This window comes from Solanum stenotomum, chromosome 8 (assembly GCF_019186545.1).
Source record: "Solanum stenotomum isolate F172 chromosome 8, ASM1918654v1, whole genome shotgun sequence".
Taxonomy (NCBI): Eukaryota; Viridiplantae; Streptophyta; class Magnoliopsida; order Solanales; family Solanaceae; genus Solanum; species Solanum stenotomum.
In genome coordinates, this window is record NC_064289.1 from 12,712,868 (window position 1) to 12,734,144 (window position 21,277).

General features: G+C 27.9%; 1 protein-coding gene across 1 annotated transcript; it reads right to left on the reverse strand.

Annotated features, from left to right (window-relative positions):
* Nucleotides 1-17,681: 17,681 nt before the first annotated feature.
* On the reverse strand, nt 17,682-18,843 carry LOC125872671 (uncharacterized). The gene has a single exon (XM_049553432.1). It carries the CDS (start codon nt 18,770-18,772, stop codon nt 18,086-18,088), a length of 687 nt encoding a protein of 228 aa, XP_049409389.1. The 5' UTR covers nt 18,773-18,843; the 3' UTR covers nt 17,682-18,085.
* Nucleotides 18,844-21,277: the final 2,434 nt, after the last annotated feature.

A 21,277-nucleotide genomic window follows, 5' to 3' on the forward strand; every position in this document is an offset into this window, starting at 1 on the left:
AAATTAAATGGTATCACATCAACTTATACGAAGAGGGTAATTATTAAGAAGAAAAAAAATAGTCAGCTCAACTTCTTTTTCATAACAAACATATCCAAATAAATTCAATTATTTTTATTGGTAGGACTTCAAATTTTCAAAATGTCAATATTTTAGCATTTAATAGGACTCTTATTCATATTTTTAATATTTATTAAAAGTGTTGATATTTTAGTTTGTTATATATCCGATTTATATATTTTTTTTATTCGTTTAATTTGAAAAAATACAATTATTTATTAACAGAAGGGAGAAAATTAAGGGAGAGAATATTTCAAAAAAAAAGAAGGTAAATATCACTTAATTTCTCTCATCAGTTATATTTTCAAAGAAAACTCAAACGTGTGCCTTTCTCACAATGTATTTTTATTTATTTTTTTCCAAAATTTTGTAACCTTTTTTAAATCGTATTCATTCCAATATGTATACTATTTGTATTCATTCTAATTTTCATGTTGTATTTTGTATAATGAAGCTTGTATTTTTTTTATTAGTTTGTATTTATTTCAGTAGGTATGCCAAATGAATCTGTAGTTATTTAAGAAATACATTTGTATTCATGTATTTCTTTCACTGCGTATTTTTTTTCTTCATAATCTTGTATCCTTTCTTAAGTCGTATTCATTTCAATATGTATTTTATTTGTATTTGTATTCATTCTAGTTTTTATGTAGTATATTGTATAATAGTATATAAAATACAAAAAACAGTATGATGAAAAGTGAGAATGAAATATAAAACTGAAAAGGAATAAGTGAATATTTGTTGCAATCATTCTTAAAGAAAATACATAATTAGGTTGCATACCTTTAAAATGAATACAAACAAATACCAGATTCATAAACTATGCAACATGAATTTTGAATGAATAGGAATTGAGAATTGATACAAAATTCTGCAAAAAAATTATAAAAAAACAAAACAAACTAATAGAAAGTTGTTCTTCCTATAATAAAATGCATATCTAGTTGACATACCTTTGGGGTGAATTCAAATTAGGAACAAATACAAGATTCATAAACTATGCAACATGAGATTTTGAATGAATACAAATATTAATAGCATACATACTGATTTGAATATTAATTGAGAAAAGATAAAAAAAAAAAAAAAAGAACTATAAATACAAAACAAACTAATAGGAAATTGTTCTTCCTCAACTTGGTATTCAACAAGTTTTTCAGCACCCAATTTTTTTCTATTAGTAGAGTCTGTAAAATCTCAAAAGATATTTGGTGACAATGTATTTGGGTGAAAAATATTTTGAAGGAATTGTGAGATTTCTTGAACAATTGGAGGAAAATAGGAGAGGTGATTTTCTTAGACAAGGAAAGGAGAGAACAATGGTGAAAAACTCAAGAGAGAGAAAGGAGGAATTTTGGGTAAAATCCTAGAAAGAGGGGAAAGTGGGTAATGAATTTTTTTTTTCTTCTTTTTCACGTATAGGGGAGTAAAATTAGCCCAATGTGGGGCCTGATTTGAGAAATAAAAGGAAAGAAAATTAATTATATTAGAATACATTTTATTTGCTAAAATATTGACATTTTCAATAATTATGTTAGGGAGTTTGACTAGTTTACTAATTTTCCCATATTGAAATACACAAGAAAACGACGCTCCGCGATGAAATGCATGGAAATAGAATGTAATTAAAAAATATTGATTTTAATACTTGAATGAGAATTTGATTAAAGTCAAGTTTTTCTTAACCCCGAGGGCAACTCACAATTTTTGCCCGCAATCTTTGTTATTCGAATGAGCACTTTATGATAATTTGCTTATTATATAATAGCTCGTAAATTATATAGAAAATATAAATGTCTAATGCAACAAGCTCATAACCGAGTAATAGGTGGTGATTGAATTCAATTCTAATTCTCCCAAATAAGAGGCTCACCTTCCAATCACTCAATCATGTGTGTACGGGCTAAAAAGTCAATTTTATTTTCAATGGTATAAGAACATTTTAAGTAATTGAAGTGACAATCCAATCAAAAAAGAATGACCTAAAATGAATAGAAGATGATATAGTTTGTTAGATTATATTGAGATTTATTTATCTTCAATTTATAAGTGTTTATTCATAAATTCAAAGAGAGGCGTTAACCTCAAGGATATTTATCTTTGATAAAATTTTGATTTGCTATTATATTTTGATTGTGATTTATCTATTATGTTGTCATTGATACATTTTTACCTTTCAAATTATTTTATTAAAAAAAATAAGCTTGACTTGACCCTTCGGGGTGGCCAAGTGATTTAGACTTGGGACTTTTATGTTGGAGGTCTAAAGTTCAAAACCTCTTAAGCAAGGGATCTGCCTTCTGGGTCGAGGCCCAGCGCGAGTTACCTTTCTGTGTGGTTTGTGAGCTATTGCATAAGAGCGAGAGTTTTACCATGTGCGCGCACCTAAAAAATAACGGTCGTGGATTTGCCTTGTCATAAAAATAAATAAAAAATTTGACTTTTTGTATTGTCATTATTTAGACATTAAAATCATGTCTAGTCTCACTATAACTCTATTGAAATAACACCTTATGCATTAATCATAAGATTGACTTTGTCATAAACGTCATGAATTTGTTAACAACTCTTGTTACTTAACCAAATGGCTTATTTATTTTACTAAAAGGACAATTTAATGTATCTACCTCGATATTTTTTATTATAATAAAGCCTAGGAAATAATTTCACCTTAAAGAAGGTAAAACTTAGAAGACAGAAAGAAAGAAATATTCTGACCGGTGTTGCCCAATTCTCATGTTTAAGTATGAGATATTTCTTATTTTCATCGATTTTGTTCGAATTTCACCTTTTTTTCATAAAAAAAAAGGAAGAAAAAGGATCTTCTTTCGTGGATCGTCCGTTGTGCAGCTAAAAATTCCAAAAATCCAATTCAACAAAGAAGGTACCTCATTCTATTGGGCCATCACTACACATTATTATTGGGCCAAAGATGGATACTTCATACTATTGGGCCAATATCAAACATGGCTGAGTCCTTTATCAATAAGTTAGGATAAAGTTCATCTTGTAATTGAAAAATAATTTACTTCCTTTTCTTTTTAGGAAAAATCAAAAACTTTTCAGAAGATTGGTAATTAGCTCATAAATTAGTAGGATTTGTGTTGTTTGCCTTAGTTTATATACTCACAGTCGTCCTTCATTACCTACCAACATATTTTGAATCAATAAAAGAAGGTCCTAAACTAAAAGATTTCAAAAGAAAAATCAAATTAATTAGAATCTTATATTTAAGTTGCGATGAACTTGAGAGTTCAAATTTACATGATATTAACTATATATACATAAATCAACTAAATTAAAGTTATTGGCATATATAATTATCGAATCTTTATAACACATTATACAAAAAATGCTATAAAAATAAGTGAAAAGATTACTTAGCATATAATAGGTACTCATATAACGATAACTATCTACTATCCCCAATTTCAACCAAGTTAAAGTTGACTATATAAATCCTCAGTTCCTCACTAATCATATTTTCCATTTAAGCTAATTTTGAACCAAATATACAAAATAAAAACCAAAAAATCTAAGTGGTGCATTTATAAAGAAAGATCTCTAATTGCTTTAGGAGGAAAAAATAAAAGTAGAAAATTCAAAGTCATTTTCAACATTTAAATTGAATATTGGCTATGGTTATATTGGTAGGAGACAACTTCTTTCATTGACATAACCTACACAACCATTTAAGTAATTTTATGAACATGATCTAACACATTAAATGTATTATAATTCAATTATTGATAATTGATGTACTCTTATTAATGTAGCCATTAATAGGAAAATTTGCAGAAATTTCTTCCCTAATAGTGGTTAGTAATTATAAATGCTTAATTTAAATGTGTACTCACAATTATGTAATTTCATGAAGTAAGGGGATATATAAATTACATGTATACTTACTTAATTTTCAATCAATTATGAAAAAGAAGAAGAAGAGAATTATCAGCGTTTTGAAATCATATAAAGATCAAACAAAATATCATCACTGCACCGACAAACTTGTGATATTTTTTCAAATCAGTATTTTTATTTAATATTTTGGTAGTTGTCAGTTGACAGTACTGCAATTATGAAGAAATGGTGATACAAAGTGAATTCCCAGTTTAAATGTGCAAAAACAAGCTACTTATGTAACGAAAGGCTAAAACTTAAAACATTATGTCACGTTAGTCCTCTTCTATGCAATGTTGGGCTGGGGCCAATTTTGGTACTTTGAGGGCCCAACAGGAAGCATACAAGGGTCGACCACAAGTGTTCACGGTTTGATTTGTATCGGTTTTTTATTAGAATTAATTTAATTTAATTTAATTAATTTTAAAATTATTAAAAATCAAACAAAATCAAATATAATAGATATTATTAATTTGATTGTTATTGATTTTAGTTCAGTTGTTCGATTATTAATTTTTTTAACAATGTTTACATATATACTCATTCCTTTTTTTTCTATTATTATTTCTCGACATTGAACAAACAAATAAAGCTATAAATTTTATTAAATAGACGTAAGTCATTTCATTAAATTATACCCATAACAAATCAAATATATTTATTATGTCATCTCTTAATTAGATTTGGAGGCTTTTAGTATCCATGCATCGAGTATATGATAGTTTTGTGTAAGCTAGAATACTATAAAGCTAAAGATTCTTGAAACTTTATCTTTCTTATGACATGAGAAAGACTGACTAAATCTTATGGAAAAAAATATGTAATTAAACTTCATAAATTTCATGATAATTTTGATATATTTTAAAAATCTACAGATAAGTTAGAGAGCCAGAATAAGACTGCAAAGAAATTTGTATGGATTCAAGAAAAAATAAGAATGACCATCACTACAAATAATAAATCAAATCTACTTAAATATGCTTCAATTCAAAACTGACAATATAAATACAAACCATTTTTTTTTAAAATGAGGAAAGAATTATAAGATTTTTAAAATAGTTCATAAAAATCAATATATTAGATATAATTATAAATATAATTTGCTCGTTTTGTTTGATTTTTTCTTTATTTTTTTTAACTAAACCAAATTCAGTTATCGTCATATTTTCTTAAAAATCAAACTAAACTCAAAAAAGTGATACTTTTGGTTCGATTTTCAATCAAATTATGAACATATCTGATCAGTTATCCTACTAATCGTGACTTTTATCTATTAAACTTGCTAGTATTGCTTAACTAATTAGTCATCTATACATCTATTCTCTCTCTCCAACAATAGTTGTTCACTATTAACTTGACATATCCCTTAAGAAACAATATATAATACTTCCTCTATCCCATTTTATGTGACCTTTTCGTTTTTGGATGAGTCAAACAATTTAAGTTTAATCGAGGTGCGCACAAGATTTTCAATTTTTTTTAAATAAAATTTATATATTCGTAAACTACGTAAAAATTACTATAAGTCACAATAATTAATAATTTAAAATGTTTAAAAGATCTATGAAAAACTTACTGTCAAAGATAAAGTTGTTTGATTCTCAAAATCCGAAAAGTGCCACATAAAATGGGACGGAGGGAGTAGGATAATATTACTATTTTATCCTTCGACTTTATTAAATAATGTTTTGAGAAATGTGTTAGATGATAAATAGTACTTAATAGCAAGTGTAAAATAGAAACAAAAGAAAAATTATCTCTTGATTTTTTAAACTGAATAAGTATTGTTAGATAACTATTTTTAATATAGTGAATAATTATTGTTAGACGGAGGAGGAATAATTTAAATAAATATAGTCACTTCAATAATCATGGAAAGTTGCACCACTTAAATACTGCACTCCCTTGTCGGTGAAGAGTTTAGAATTAATTAAGCAGTGTATAGTTGCTTGTGGCGCAAGCAGGACCACACGTATACGTTTCATGCATCTTACCATCACATCGCAATAAAAACTTTTCACGGCGACTATCGTTGTGTAGCGAATGAGACTGTTCCTTTCTTAACTAGAAATTTTGGGTTTGAGCCTTGTATTTGAAAAAAAATCTTGGACGTTCTCACAAATGGGGTCTTACATGACATGAATTCAAAATAGTGGGATCATGGTGCGATTTCGAAACAGCCGAGGCACGGACGTTGGTTGGAAAAAAAAAAGTTCCCACTATTTTTTGTGGAAAAAATAATTCTATTACTCTCTTTCCCTTTCCTCACAAGAAATCTAAGAGATAAAAATTATATTAATGTTGATTAATTTAATCTCTTTCATATTTATTTTTTTATGAAGGTGTAGTTATCGGAGATTAATTTACTACATAATACAATGAAATACTATATTAGGAAAGTGACGCAAAAAAATATGAATTGTTTATACTTTCGTCTTGTGTTAAGAGTATCTTTTGGTCTATTGTCTTAGTTCAACTTTAGGTGCAACTTAAGTGGCAAGATCGAGGCATTTGAAAAGTTTAAAGTTTTCTCTAGTTTCACTTAAGTAGAATGATAGAGAAATGTAATGTAAATAAATTGAAAGTGGTCGAAGAAAATATTTATATGGGTATTTCTAATCCTACACTTTATTTTATTCTCTATATATAGAGTTCTTTATTTTGTCAGACAACCAATTTCAATCTAATTCTCTATTTTACTCTCTAAAAAAGAATTTTTTTCTCTCTCCTCAATATTATATTATTATATCTATTTTCATTTTTGTCTTATTCCATAATATAAATTTTTTTTTTCCGAATAATCATCCTATATAATTTAATGTAATATAAAATTTAAAATTTTTGAATTTGTTTATTTAATATTAAATTATATTTTATTCTAAAATTCTAAAGAACAACTAGAAATAATTGAAAAAAAAATCAACAATCACAATCGCAATCACAACCACAACTTTTCTAAATTATAAACTAATTCCTTTTTTGAATATCGTTAAATCTAGAAACAACCTACTGGATTACTAAATTATTGCTGTGATTTAAAAATTATTATGTTATGCATTGTATTGTATTGTTATCTTGTATTTAAATTATTATGTTATGTATTATATTTTTAAATTTAAATTTCTATCTTATCATTTAAATTTTGTGCATTCTTCATAGTGAACATCAAATTGTATCACAAAGTGACGAAAATTAAAAAAAATAATTAAAATATTATTAATTCGAGATGAAAGTAGTATATATAAAACAAAATATTTTTAAAAATGTTATATTACATTTAAAAAGAATTGCAAATATTAGATTTAGTTAATAGCCTTATATGAAAAATAATATGTTAATTACAAAATAGTAGAAATAATAATATAATATTCAAAAAGTGAAATAGAGAGTATGAGAACTACTATTCAACTATCTATAATTGGAGAGTAGAGGGTAAAATAGAGAGTGATTGGAGAGGACATTCTCTATTTTACTCTCCAAATATAGAGAATGGAGAGTAAAATAGAATAGGGTCGAAGATGGTCTAAGGATACTATACTCCCTCTTTTCATTTTAGTAATGTGAATATTGTATCATGTGTTGAGGTATTCAACTGAAACAAGTCATAATTTGAGTGTCTAAATAAAATTTACTTGACAAGTTTAAAGATTTGTCGATGTATTATATATAGCCGAAAAAAAAAAACAATATGTTTGGAGATTGTATGCTGCTACATAGAGTTCTCTTTTATGTTTATTGGTAATTAGTCGTTAATTTTTTTTTAGAATATAAAATAGCAACGCAAGTCAAACTGATTGGATATTTCTTTTTTAAAATTTTTTTTTGAGCTAATTAAGAGGTTTGGACGCCAATCTTGTCAAGGTTTCATGAATACATGTCACCATTTAATTTTGTATTGGTTTGTATTAATTACTAATTTAATTTGTTGAGACATTATAAGTGATCAATATTTATATATAATATAACGAATTCAAGTGTAAAAAATATCACCGGAACCCGTGGTCAACCGACAAAATTTGATATATTATTTATATAATTTTTAAAATATAGTAAATATTAAATAAAGGAATCCATTATCACAAATGACTGGATGGTTCATTGGTTCTAGTGTTGGTTTTTGATTGAGTGGTTGAAGGTTCGATTCCCAGATAGGATCTCTTTTTAAAAATTAATTAAAAAGCATCACTGTTTGTTATTTTTTAAAACAAAACAATTTAACAGCTTGAGAGCTCTTAGAACCTCTTATATTTTTTTTGTTGAAAATTTATCATTTTCTTTTTATAAAGTGTACTTTTTAAATTTCTTGAGATGCAAAATTGCACATATTTTTTTTATAAATGATTTTTTTTAATGATTCTTTTTCAATCAATAATTCATATAACCAATGCATTTAATTTTTCTTGTGACATAGTACCCGAGATATATCAAACTTCTAATAATTTTTTCCTTTAATATGGTTTTTTTCCCGCAAATCGTATTTAATAGTTAGTTTATGAAAAACCTATAATCTATTATTGCTTAAATAAATGAGGCCCTTGAATTTGGGAGCCTAAAGTGGTTTTCTTAAAGGGGCAGAGGGCCCCTGACAATGGTGCACCCGTCTTTTTAAAATCCTGAATTCGTCTATGAATATAACTACTTATAGTCGGAGAAATTTGAAGGAGTACTTATGAGTTACGACACTAATCATTGGACTAATAAACAGGGGTGGACCCACGTGTTGAGGTTTGGGTGCTCGAGCACCCATTGACCCCAACAAAAATTTTGTATATGTATATAGAAATTATTGAAAATGTTATATAACGTATTTCTCAGAACCCATTAAACAAAGGGTCCCGCGGGTGCGCTGGTTCCAAACTTGAATTTTAAAGTTGTTATTGCCTTGCATCTAGGGTTTGAATCCTGGTAAAGGGCTTATCTTTTTGTTGAAAAAAGGCAAACAAAAATTCTTCATAGTTTTTAACTTCTTTTTATACCTTTTCACTCCAGAATTTTTGCTTATTTCTTTTATGTTTTTTCACTTTTCTATTTTTTGTATTTCATTTACTAACTAAATTATAAAAATATTAGTAAGCATCTAGAAAGTTTTTTTTTTTTTTTTGGCTAGCAACTTTATGTTAAAGGAATTGAGCACTCACGATCATCAAATCCTGGATCCACCACTACTAATAAATTATTAGAGAAAATAACACAATGCATGACTATAGTGATTAAGAGGAGAGGAAAACGAGATTTAGAAAACTTTATAAAATTAGACTAATATAAGCAGTTAAATATATTCTTAAAGTCAAAATCTCTTATTTCGATGCTTGAAAAAATTATGAATAGTCCGAAAGAAAAAAACACAATTTAGAAAATCATATTTATGAAAATCTTGATGCTTATTAATACTAGGTACAAACTATACTAGAAGAAAAATAATCTATGATCTAATTGATTGACAAAAAAAATAATCAATTAAACCAGTAATTAATATTATACATAAAATCCAGTATTTATTTATATATATATATGTATTTACAATACATCATGATTACCCATGAGTGACGTATACAATATTACTAATTTACTAGGTCCCTTTTTTGTTGTGTTTTTGTTGAAAAAAGGCGTGATAAATTCTTTATACTTTTTTTAGAGTACCTTTTTGAGCTTCAAGACCTCTGGCTAAATGCAGAATTTCTGGAAGAACAAGATGATTATAATCAACTACACAAATAAACTCAATTCAGTCATGATATTATTCGTTCTTGATCTATATCTGCACGATTTTAAAATATGTCACTAGTGAGTAAAACCTTATTTACTTACATATTCAACATCTCTTTGAGACTTCTTATCTTAAATTGGGGTGTTACAAAACTGACCTCCTAAAATAAATTCTTTTGCAAAATACCAACCCACTTTGACATTTTTCTAGTAGGGTTGGCCGTTGGAGACTACACTACTACTATACTCCATCATTTTTTAACAAGTGGTGTTTTATTTCTTTTTTTAGTTTTGTTCTAAAATAAGTGGTGCTTTAGATAATCAAGAAAATATTGATGACGTTTTTTCAATTTTACGCTTTGTTAAATAAAAAAACTTTTACATGACTAAAAAAAAGTACTAAAAAGTTACATCTTTTTCAAGAAATTTATTAACGCTAAGTAGTTTCTTAAAAGGTGTGTTTAAGCTAAAAAAAATATTCCCTCTTTCCTTAATTGCTTGTCTATTTTTGAATTGACACACCTATTTAGAAAATAATTATTGACATAATGGGTTTATCATTTTACCCCTATTAATTATGAAGTGAATGAATTAAAAATTTAAGATTCTCAAGAAGTTCTACATTTTTCAAAGTAATTAACTGAGGGTATAATAGATAAAAGAAAATTGTCCTTTCTTGATTTATCTAAATGGACAAGTAATTAGGGACAACTAAAATAGATAAAATGGACAAGTAATTAGAGACGGTGGAAGTATCATTTATTAATTAGAAACTGAGGGAGAAGGAAACACAGAGCTGATTCTAAGAAAAGTATCTAGGGGTAATTAATTGTAAGATTTAATTTAATAACATATTCTTAAGCTAGTTAATTAATTAGTGATGAGTACCCACCCAGCTGCTAGAAACAGCATATTGTAGTAACTTTCTGCTAAAGATATGCTTAAATCAAAAGCAATTTCATTTCACTTACTTCATTGTTCCCTCTTTCATTAGCAAACTTGCAGACATGTTTCTAAAAAAAGAAAATTTAATTAGTGGACTGGATATCCTATGGACAACATTGAATATAAATCCCAAGAAATTCTCCTTAAATATGGTTAATAAAGAGCTATCAATATATATGAAAAAATGCACTATATCAAGAAGGTGTTCAATGGGCAAACAAAGTTTCATACTGATATAGTTATTAAAAAAAAGGTTGTACATATAAGTATAAGGCTAATTAATTTTAATGGTGTGAAACATTTATAAATTAATTTTGAGGAATATAAGGCAGACATAGTTCAAAGCGAATAATATCACGTAATCTTAAGAGTATTTTAAAGTTGTTTTAGTCCAACAATCACTAAAAGAGAATGATTTCGAGATGTACTGTATGGAAATGCAGAGAATGATGACAAGGGGTTCGATATATTGTGTCTTTGTTGGTCTACGGTTTATTTACCATCTTTATCCGTAACTTGAGACTTGTACACATACAAAAAAAGTCAATAGACTTTAGTGATCATAAATAATTGGATGATTTGGGTGCACACAATTAATTTTCAAATAAACTCATAACGTGATGATTGATGATCAGTCATGTAAAACTTAATTCGAAGAGAAACTTTTAATTGTGCTAACAAAGTCCTATATTGATAGTTTAAAAAGAAAGATACATATTATAAGATGCATAAAAATACTTTTTATATTAATTCAAGACGAACAATATCAAATCATATTAAATGTATCTAAACTTAAAATTTTGAGTTCACTCAAGTAGAAAGATAGAGAGATGCAATGTAAATTGGAAGTATTAAGATAATAAAGACTTTAGGGAGTCATGTATTTTCAGTTTTATTGAATATATATCCACTTGCAAAATGATAAGAATTATAAGCTAAATGTGTTGGATTTTAATAATTAATGACTAATACAGGCACCACATGACATGAACTAATGACTATTTTATGCATTTGTAAGGTATTGGAGATCATTCTAAGCAAGACCATTTAAGTCATTTGGCTTCCCATTTCCAAATAATATTGGATATTTTTGCTCTCCAGCAAGATCCCCAAAATATTAAATGCATGGTTGTCAAGTTTTGTTTTTTCTTAATTAAACAAAAATATATTGATTAGTAAAAGGAAATAAAAAACATTATTGATTATTCAATCAATCAAATCAATAACATCTTAGTCCCAATTGATCAGTGTGCTCTACTTGGAACTTCATAGAAAGTTAAAATAATTTTCTATAAAATTTAACTAAAGTATCATATACAACCTTTTTTTACAAAAAACTTTGTTGACTTATAAATTTGTCAGTACTTTTCTTGACTCGCTTTTATTAGTTCATGCTCATTCATAAGCGTCATATATACACAAATATACCCCCTTAAGAATTCAGCGTCATTGTTGAGACTAATTTATCCTTCATTCCAACGTACATATACAAAATTGACTAGTCATTTTCTTTTCTCTCAATTTTTATATTAATTTGATAAATCAATCAAATTAAAGGTAACATAAGATTATGTTTTTTTAAAAATGTACTAGATTAAAAATAGTAGAAAGAGATATTTATTAGTTGAAAGAAAATGAAACATTTAAAATCCAAAGAGATTTTATGATAGGTCAGCTTACACACCATGGTCCAACCTATCATACATGTGATTTACAATGACCAAAATCAAATTAAATGCTCCCTCATCAGAAGCACAAAGAATCTCATACAACTACTGCCCAACGTACAATATTATTTTATTATGTAGTTCATGTTTTTTTTTCCCCTTACTTTAATAGTTATAATTTCAAGTGGTACGATACAAAAAAGGACTATATACTGTATATATATACGGACGATCCATTATCGTACCTTCCATACGAATTAACTAATATAGATGAAAAATAAAAGATGGGCGTTAATATATATATATATATATATATATATATATATATATATATATATAAAACCTGCATTATTGTTTTTTAAGGCATATGCATGTGTCCTCCAAATTCTTGAAATATAGACTATAGACTATATATATATTTGTAATAGTTCATCCATAAATGCTATATATGTATATCTCTATTATTGGGAAAAGATATGATAAATCGATTTTTTTTAATATAAGTTGATTTGTTAGTTATGGAGGACTTTTGCTCACTTGCACATACTCATCATATATAGCTTTTGTTTGGTAGTAGTAAATAAATGGATTTTCTTTGTTAGGTTGGAGGTTCGGTCAATGTTCAAACAGTAGGATTAATTTAAGGCTTGTTTTCTTATGTACATAAATTTTCTTGATATTTTGATTAATGATATGTGAATTAAGGCAGGCATCACACACACCTCCACTCTTAATTTGAAACTCAACATCCTTATTGATATAGCAGTTGCACACAAGGTGACTCTTAACATTAAATATAACAATTTAACTTTAATTACTAGTGATATTGTTCGCTTTAGCTCATACTTTCATAGATTTAAAACATGCAATTAACTACAGTCTACGGCTTGCCTAGATTAGTGTTGTAAGTTTTACCAAGTTACGATAAAGAGAAAATATTAGGAAAAATCCTTTTGGCCAGACTGGTAAAATAACATATTTCACACTATGTTATTTTACCTTTTTGAACATTTTTATCTTTTTAATTTTAATATCTTTTAATTAAAAAAATCAGTTTATTTTAAAATACAAAGAATATTATAGACTTTTTAAATTTTTGGCCAAATTCTAGCCAAAATTTCTAGCTTTTTAGCATTACCCAAAATATTAACATAATCTTAATACCAACGACATGCAAATGTATAAATATGAGTTAGTAAATAAAATATGGGAAAGCTGTTGGTGCTAGTCTGAATATATCGAAATTCTTTATATTTTTAGTGGATATAAAATAAATAATCATTTAATAATTAATAGATAACACAAAATATAATAAATCCAACTCTTTAATTATCCTTTAGTATGTTTGATTCCCAACGTAAAACATTTTTTTTAATAAAAAAAAAACTGCTGCATTGAACTACATATACCAAAAAAAAGGCTAGTCAATATACTTTCCCTTTGACACAGATGTTTTAATTATCAGTGTTCTTTTTTATGCTAATTATTTCTTAAATAAATGGCTTTTTATTAAATGATATGGATGTGTGAACTGCTGGGTAGGAAGTCCAAAGTGGACCTATTTACGAATCATATAATTGGCTTCTTTTTCAACAATCTTTGTTAGTAGTAGTAAACTAGTAATTGACAAAAATATACCCCACCGAGGCTTTCATCATGTTTTTTTTAAAGGAAGTCTCAATGTGTTCGGATCAATTTGTCTGCGTCTTAAATATATTTATTATCTCTCACTAGAACAATTATCATACTAACTTTATTTATCAATTTTTTAGAATTTCAAAAGTAATTTTTTTTAAAAGAAAGGTATATGATTAACAACTTGCTTACTATATACGATATTAAAAGAGGTCAAAAGAAAAAAGAGGTATAATAGTACAACATGAACTTTGTTTTTTTGTGAAGTGGAGCTGTTTATTCCTAGCTACCATGATGTTTCCATAGTTCCATTTTCGTTTTGTTTGCTCATATATAATGATGGCTACTAATATTTCTTGTTTTTTTATATAGTCATTATTTCTTCTAAATTATTAAAGTTTTTTAAATAAAAAAAATTTAATGATAGCCTAGTATATTAAAAAAGTGAAATTAGGCGCGCATGCATCCATTACCATTGTGACAATATTTAAAGAAAAAGGTTGTCTATTTTAACTTGAATCTCCTAAAAAGATATGGAATAATGATAGAATCCATATATGTATTCTTTCATTTTTAATAATAAGTGGTTTCATATTGGAACCTTCGAGTGAAATCGTTTTTGTTAAAAAACGATTTATCCCAATACTATGACTTCGTATCGCGAATTAGAATTTAGTCAGAGCTCGAATACTGAATATCGGTGGAAACAAAAAAATTATGGAATCTAAGATAGGTAGTTCCAAGTTGTGTTTTTGATCATACATAAAGCTTCATTTGCACATTGCTAATCTTGGTTTTTGGATGCTTTTGTTGCTTAGTGTTTTGTCCTTGTATTGGATGCTATAGAAAATTTTTCTTTCCATCACAAATGGAAATGAAGGAAAAGACATGGAAAAGTACAGTACGAAAGACAAAGTAAATTAAAATTTAGTTAGTGAAACTTTAAGCTTTCACCTTTTTATATATTCTTTAGTACAACCTCAAAGTATCCCAGAAAAGAAAAGGGCATTGTTGTCTTTTAGTTTCCAATTTATGATTCTAATTGACCTAGAAGATAACAATAACACTCCAAAAGTAAAATTGTTCAATTAATTTATTTTTTAGAAAGCACTTTCTCTTTAGTAGACTTTACTCGATGGAAATCTGAATTAATCGATCAGTAAGTTTTGAATATAGATAGAGGAAATACATAATTACCCCATGGAACTTGTACCCTTTTTTTAAGTAGACACCTTAAGTTTGCGGGGGCCCTATTACCCCACGAAACCATCCAAAAGCACAATAAATACATCATTTTGACCCGTTTCAAACCCATCAGTGTTGTCACGCAGGTTGGGCGCGTCAAGGAATAAAAAAACAACATCCAACCAATGTTAAAACGCCATGTGGCATTTCCAATTTGAATTAGCTTCTTCATTAAATAGACCCCTTCCCAAAATTCTCCATTGTTAGCCATTGGAGATCTGCAATTTCTCATTTTAATTACTTTTTTTTTGTTTAAAATCTGTGAAATCAATTTCCTGTGATTAGGTTTTGAGGGAGAGATGTCAAATGCAAGACAAACGAAATACGCATCAAACAATGTAAAATAAACTAACGACTAATCACCACAAAATTCACTTACAATGTAAAATAAACTTTTTTTCAAAGATTTTTCAAATAACTAACCTATGAGCCTTCACTTCTTCATTCCGACACCACTATTCAACAAATTTCAACCAACAATGTTACCAACTAGCTTCACCTCATGAAGTTTCTTAGGGTTTTGGTCGGTCGAAAAGAGAGAGACGAGGGTAGGTGAAAGTGAAATGGGTTGGAAATTTCTTAGGATTTGGGTTATGGGTTAAAAAATGAATGGGTTAGGATAAAACCCGGCCTTTGTTAAATGGGTTGGAGGTGTGGCACACGCTCTTGGATTGAGAGCATTGATGGTGAAAAAATGATGTATTTGTTGTGCTTTTGGATGGTTTCGTGGGATAATAGGACCCCCGTAAAGTTAAGGTGTCTACTTAAAAAAAGGGTACAAGTTCCATGGGGTAATTATGTATTTCCTCATATAGATATAATGATGCATAAAGAAATAAATGTATAACAAAAAGATAGATGCAACATAAAATGGCAACGTTTAAGCAAAATTTGTCTTGATCACAAATGTAAGAATTCATTCATATATATTGATGACAACAAGACATTTTGTATTTTCAATCACTTCTTCTTGGGAATCTCAAACTTTGCTTATACGTAACTAAATTCTTTAGTAGGTGTTTGTCCATGCGATATCATATCACGATATGATGTCGTGAGATGAAATCAGCGTTTGGACATGCGATTTTACGCTGATTTCATCTCATGATTTCATATCATGAGAGGTGATATCATATTCTCCAAAAACCATGATATGAAATCACCATGTGATTTCATATCATGATTTGAGATATTTTAATACAATAATTGATCCATGAGTTTATATTTTGTTAAAACAACCCCACATTTATATCTACTAACCCTTTGTTTCATATGTAAATAAAATTAATAATCACATCATTACTTTTTAAAATTTATTATTCTCACCAATATAAAATTTATTATCACTTTAAATTTGGTGAATATAAATGATAAAGTAGAAATTTATTTGGTGAATATAAATGAGAACAAAGGGAGTAATACTTTTTTGATTTTTCATAATAAAAAAAAACGTCTTAATCTTATGACTAAGCATAATATTGATAAAAGACAATTTTCATTGGTGGTGCCGCACTTTCTTAATCTTAGTATTTGCAAAATGTTCGTTCACATGACTGAAGGATATCAAGTCCAATTGATTGAGGACTTAGGAAAATTTGATCAATTAGTTATTAATATTTAGTCAAGTGGACTAGTTATAATTTTTTTGATTAAATTTTATTAGAAGTGTTTTTGACTCAAACTTGTGGTAACTTTTTAAAATTTCGTTATTCAATAATATTTAACTATTGATTTTTCTTGTAAATAGTTAGAAGTTAGTGATGTTTGTTAATTTTTATCTTAGTGCATTTAACTTCTAAGTTAATATTTACTCACTAATGTATGTTTTTTTTCTACTTTATAGGTTATTTGTAAGAGTAGTTGAGAGATATGAACATATCAAGTACAATTTATGTTCAATTTTTTTTAATTAAATTAAAGTTAGATGAAACAATTATTTAACTGAAGAACAAATAACTTTGTAATAATTTATTATGCGATTTTATAATTTTTGTTTATTTGATAAGATTGAATAAACAATTGGGGCTATTTTAATAGTTTTACAACTTATGGGATTTTTATGTTTATGAGAAAATATACAACACAAAAATTCCATATCGCATGTCCAAACAAACCTTCAATTTCATCTCATGATTCCATATCATGATACCATATCATGATTTCATATCATGATATCATATCGCATGGCCAAACGGGCCCTTAGTAAGTTTTATGTGTCCTCTTATGTATTGTTTTGTTGTGCAAAAATGTTCCAAAATTTTATAAATTTCACATGGGCCTTTTGTGGCTTTTACTCAAATGCCATTTAATCATCACATGGAAATACAGAAGGAAGGGATTTTGTTATGACACATAAGACGAATATGTACAGTTCCTTGTACAATTTTTTTAATAAAAAATATAAATAATAAAAGTGTACATCTTGGAAACACATTTCAACATGATATTAGAGTAGATAAAAGATATTGAATCGGATCTCACACCACTAGCACACAAACGTACCAAAGAAATAAATAAACATACCCATAATTGTACTAGTATTAATTAATTTTGGACAAACACATTGACTTGTCCTCACGTTGCATTACATAAAATCCACAAATGAAAAATTACAATATGAAAAATAAAATAAAAACCGAAAGCATAGGTTACAATTTCATGAAAATAACTATGCATTAATGAAGACGAAATTGTAACACTTACCTAACCTATATGTAGACAGGGCCAGAGCTACAATACTAGTGGCATGTCCGATAAACTCACTAGCTTTTGCTTAGACCCTGTATTTGTACTGGGAAATTCATTAATAATTGTGAACCCCATAACTAAAACGAGCAATAGATTCACTTTAGAACTGATAAACTTCAAATTCTGACTCTGCATCTGCCTGTCTGTCGATCTAGGACTTTATTGACTCATGATCACTAGTACTTCCTACTATAATTATTTCTTGATCTTGGAAGATAAACAATGGATTCAGAGACTGTACAAGTTCTTTTGCAAGAAGTATACATGCTAATGAATCCAAATCTATCACTTAAACTTCTTATTGATGGTACCTTTGAAGAATTTTTCCAAATGTCATCATCATATTGTTGTTGATCATCTTTGGAACACTCCACAAATGCAGCAAAAAATGGATCTTTTCTAAAACTTTTAGCAACATTTTTTCTTGGAGAAAACTCATCAAGAAAACTAGTAATTTTCTTGGATGAATTATTTGGAACATTATTTCCATTTCCACATGGTGGTGGCATTAATGGGAGAAGTTGACCTAGAGTAGTAGTAGTGTTATTTTTCTTGGAAAATATTTGTTTTGGAATTCCAGGAATTTTTTCCCAAGAAAAGGGTACACCTTTTGGGAATTGAAGAGGAGTTGTAGGGCTAATAGGGGAATTATGATCATCAAGAATATCATGGAAAGAGAGTGATGATCCAAAGGAAGAGTTGGAAGAGTGAGATGGAGATGAAGAGAGAGATGATGGAGTACTCCGGCGAGTCGTCGGTGGTGGTGGCCGGAAAAATGGGGTTGAGAATGTGGTGTCATGACTTTGATGATCATCAACATCATTTGTTGGAGTTGGAGTTGGAGTAGTAAGAGTAGAATCCATTGATTCTTGATGAAGGGAGAAAATGAAAAATGGAAGAGGAAGATGTTGCCTAGTCTTTGGTATCTTTACTCTCTCCTTGTTATGCATATACTAGTATATATATATTGAGAACCTTTTGTGTTGTGTTTACTATTTTTTTACTTTCTTCATTAAATAATGCTTGTACGTTGAGAAAAATTTGACATTTATTGACTTTCTCGGATAGAGTTAGTCTGGGAGAATTTTAGTAGCTCATTTAGTTGATTGCCTGAATTTTTCTCTTTATTGGTGTGAGTTCGATTCTCCACCTTGAAAACCCTTCCCCCACCAAAAAAAAAAAGAAGGAAAATATTAGAGCAAGATTATTCCTCATGATTTTCATTTTTAATGTGGGGTCCCCGTATTGAATTGTCTATGCACTAAATGTCTTGTTTTGGATGTGAGGGGTGTAAAGAGTTTCATATTGATCTCTTCAATACGATTTGAACAATTCTCACCTCTTAAACTAATTTTTGAGATTGGTTAAAGTTTAATATTCATTTTTTAACAATTAGTTGTTTTGCACATCAACACAAATAGCCCATTAATTCTATTCACCAAAACATTTTAAGAAGAAATCATCTAGCTACTTTTTGAATATGTCTTTAAAATATTTTACTTCTTGGTGTGTGTGTTTAAGTGATTTATTCTTTAATATTTCGTGTAATGATCAATATCTTTCACTCCTAAATTGATTTTGGTGAATGGGAAATGGAAAAGAGATAGATATTATTAACAAATAAAACGATACGACCCCATTGCATCATGACAAGAATAGAAATTCAGAAGGTAGAAAGAAGGACCGTTAAAAATCGAATCGAATCGAATCGAAAAAAAGGTTATTGGTTTAGCGGTTCAGATAATTGTTTTGATTTTTTTTGTTATTGGGTTATTTGTTCTTAATGGTTTGAGGTTTTTTCTTAATGGATTAACCGATAAACTGATAGTAAATTAAATAATTATATTTATACCATTTTGTATATAAATTCCTTAACTTAGAGTTTAGTTTCCTACTTTTATTTCTGGCTATCTCAAAATCTTGGTTATTCTACAATGTAAATGTGTTTCCTTTTGAGCAAGATGCAACTTATGAACTCATGTACATGATTCATTCGATTTGTCACCTTTTTTCTAAGTGATTTTTATTAATTTATTTTTGTTTCAAATCTTAACGGTTAAACCGATAACCGAACCGATAATGATCAAACCGATAAATCAATAACTGATAAGCCAACATCTTAGTGGTTCTATAACGGTTTAGCATCTCTACAAACTGATAACCAATAAGTCAAATTGATATACTTGAAAACCGAATCGAAACAACCGATACGATAAGGACCTCTTTTTTTAAAAAAAAAAGGAAAAAAATAATTTATATATTGATAATTTATTTATTTTTCTTTTATATCGTATTCAGATCGATGATCAAAATATATTAGAAAATATATAGCTAAACTTTTTAAAGTTGTATTTACCTAGCTAATTTATTCATATTTTACTCACCTACCAAGATAATTCTAAAAGAGGAATTAAAATGTTTTCTTCCCCACATAATTAATAATTATATTCTAGATCAAGGGCCTACATGTGTACGTAGATGTTCTTCAATTTCTTCTGCTTAATCATTATAAAGTTTTAGCAAGCTTTTTGAGTTGCAATTTAGAAGTAATTAACCCCAGAAAAAAGAAAAAGATAATAATTAATCAAATACTTTAAAAATCGAAAAGTTTTTCTGTGTGTGTTTGTCCCAATAAATATCATATCACGTGTAATTCACAAGTAGAATTTGAAGAAATCGAAATTTACGCAAACCTATAGTTATCTCGAATCAATGATAAACAAGCACTTGCAATTATAATTCTAGTATTCTTTCTGATTAGTCTAAATTCCAACGAAGCAATGAAGTAGAATCCAGTAAATTAATATAAGTCATGAACTATACTTTTTTTTCTTCTCATTTTGGTGCCTATAATTTTTAATTAAGAAGAATATTATTTTATTACTATAATTTTGGGAGGGGACAGAGAAATGAAGGTATAAAGAATTATTGGACTCCATCTTCCATGGCCTAATTTTTCACCTACCAAATTTTAGTCAGAGTATCATAGTTGTCTCATGAATTATTGAGAGGCTTAAATAATCATTATTCAAATTTCACCAAGCATGGATCTCGACCTACTTTATGTTGTTCGTCTTGTATTCCCAAGATAATTAGAACAAAACTTTGAAGAACTTGATAAGACACAATATCCTTTAAAAACATTTTCACAACTAGAAAATTAAAACTAGTAGAGAAACTAGAATCAGAAACAAATTAGATAAAATATACGATATTTTTTTTTTCTTAAAGAAGAATTGTTGTCAATCTGTGTTTAAAGAATCTTACTGATTCCAACAAACTTTACAGAAACACGAAGTTACCAAAGTTTAATGAACCAGTGAAGAACAAAAGAACATAAATTAATTCACAAATCTAAAATCTGTAAC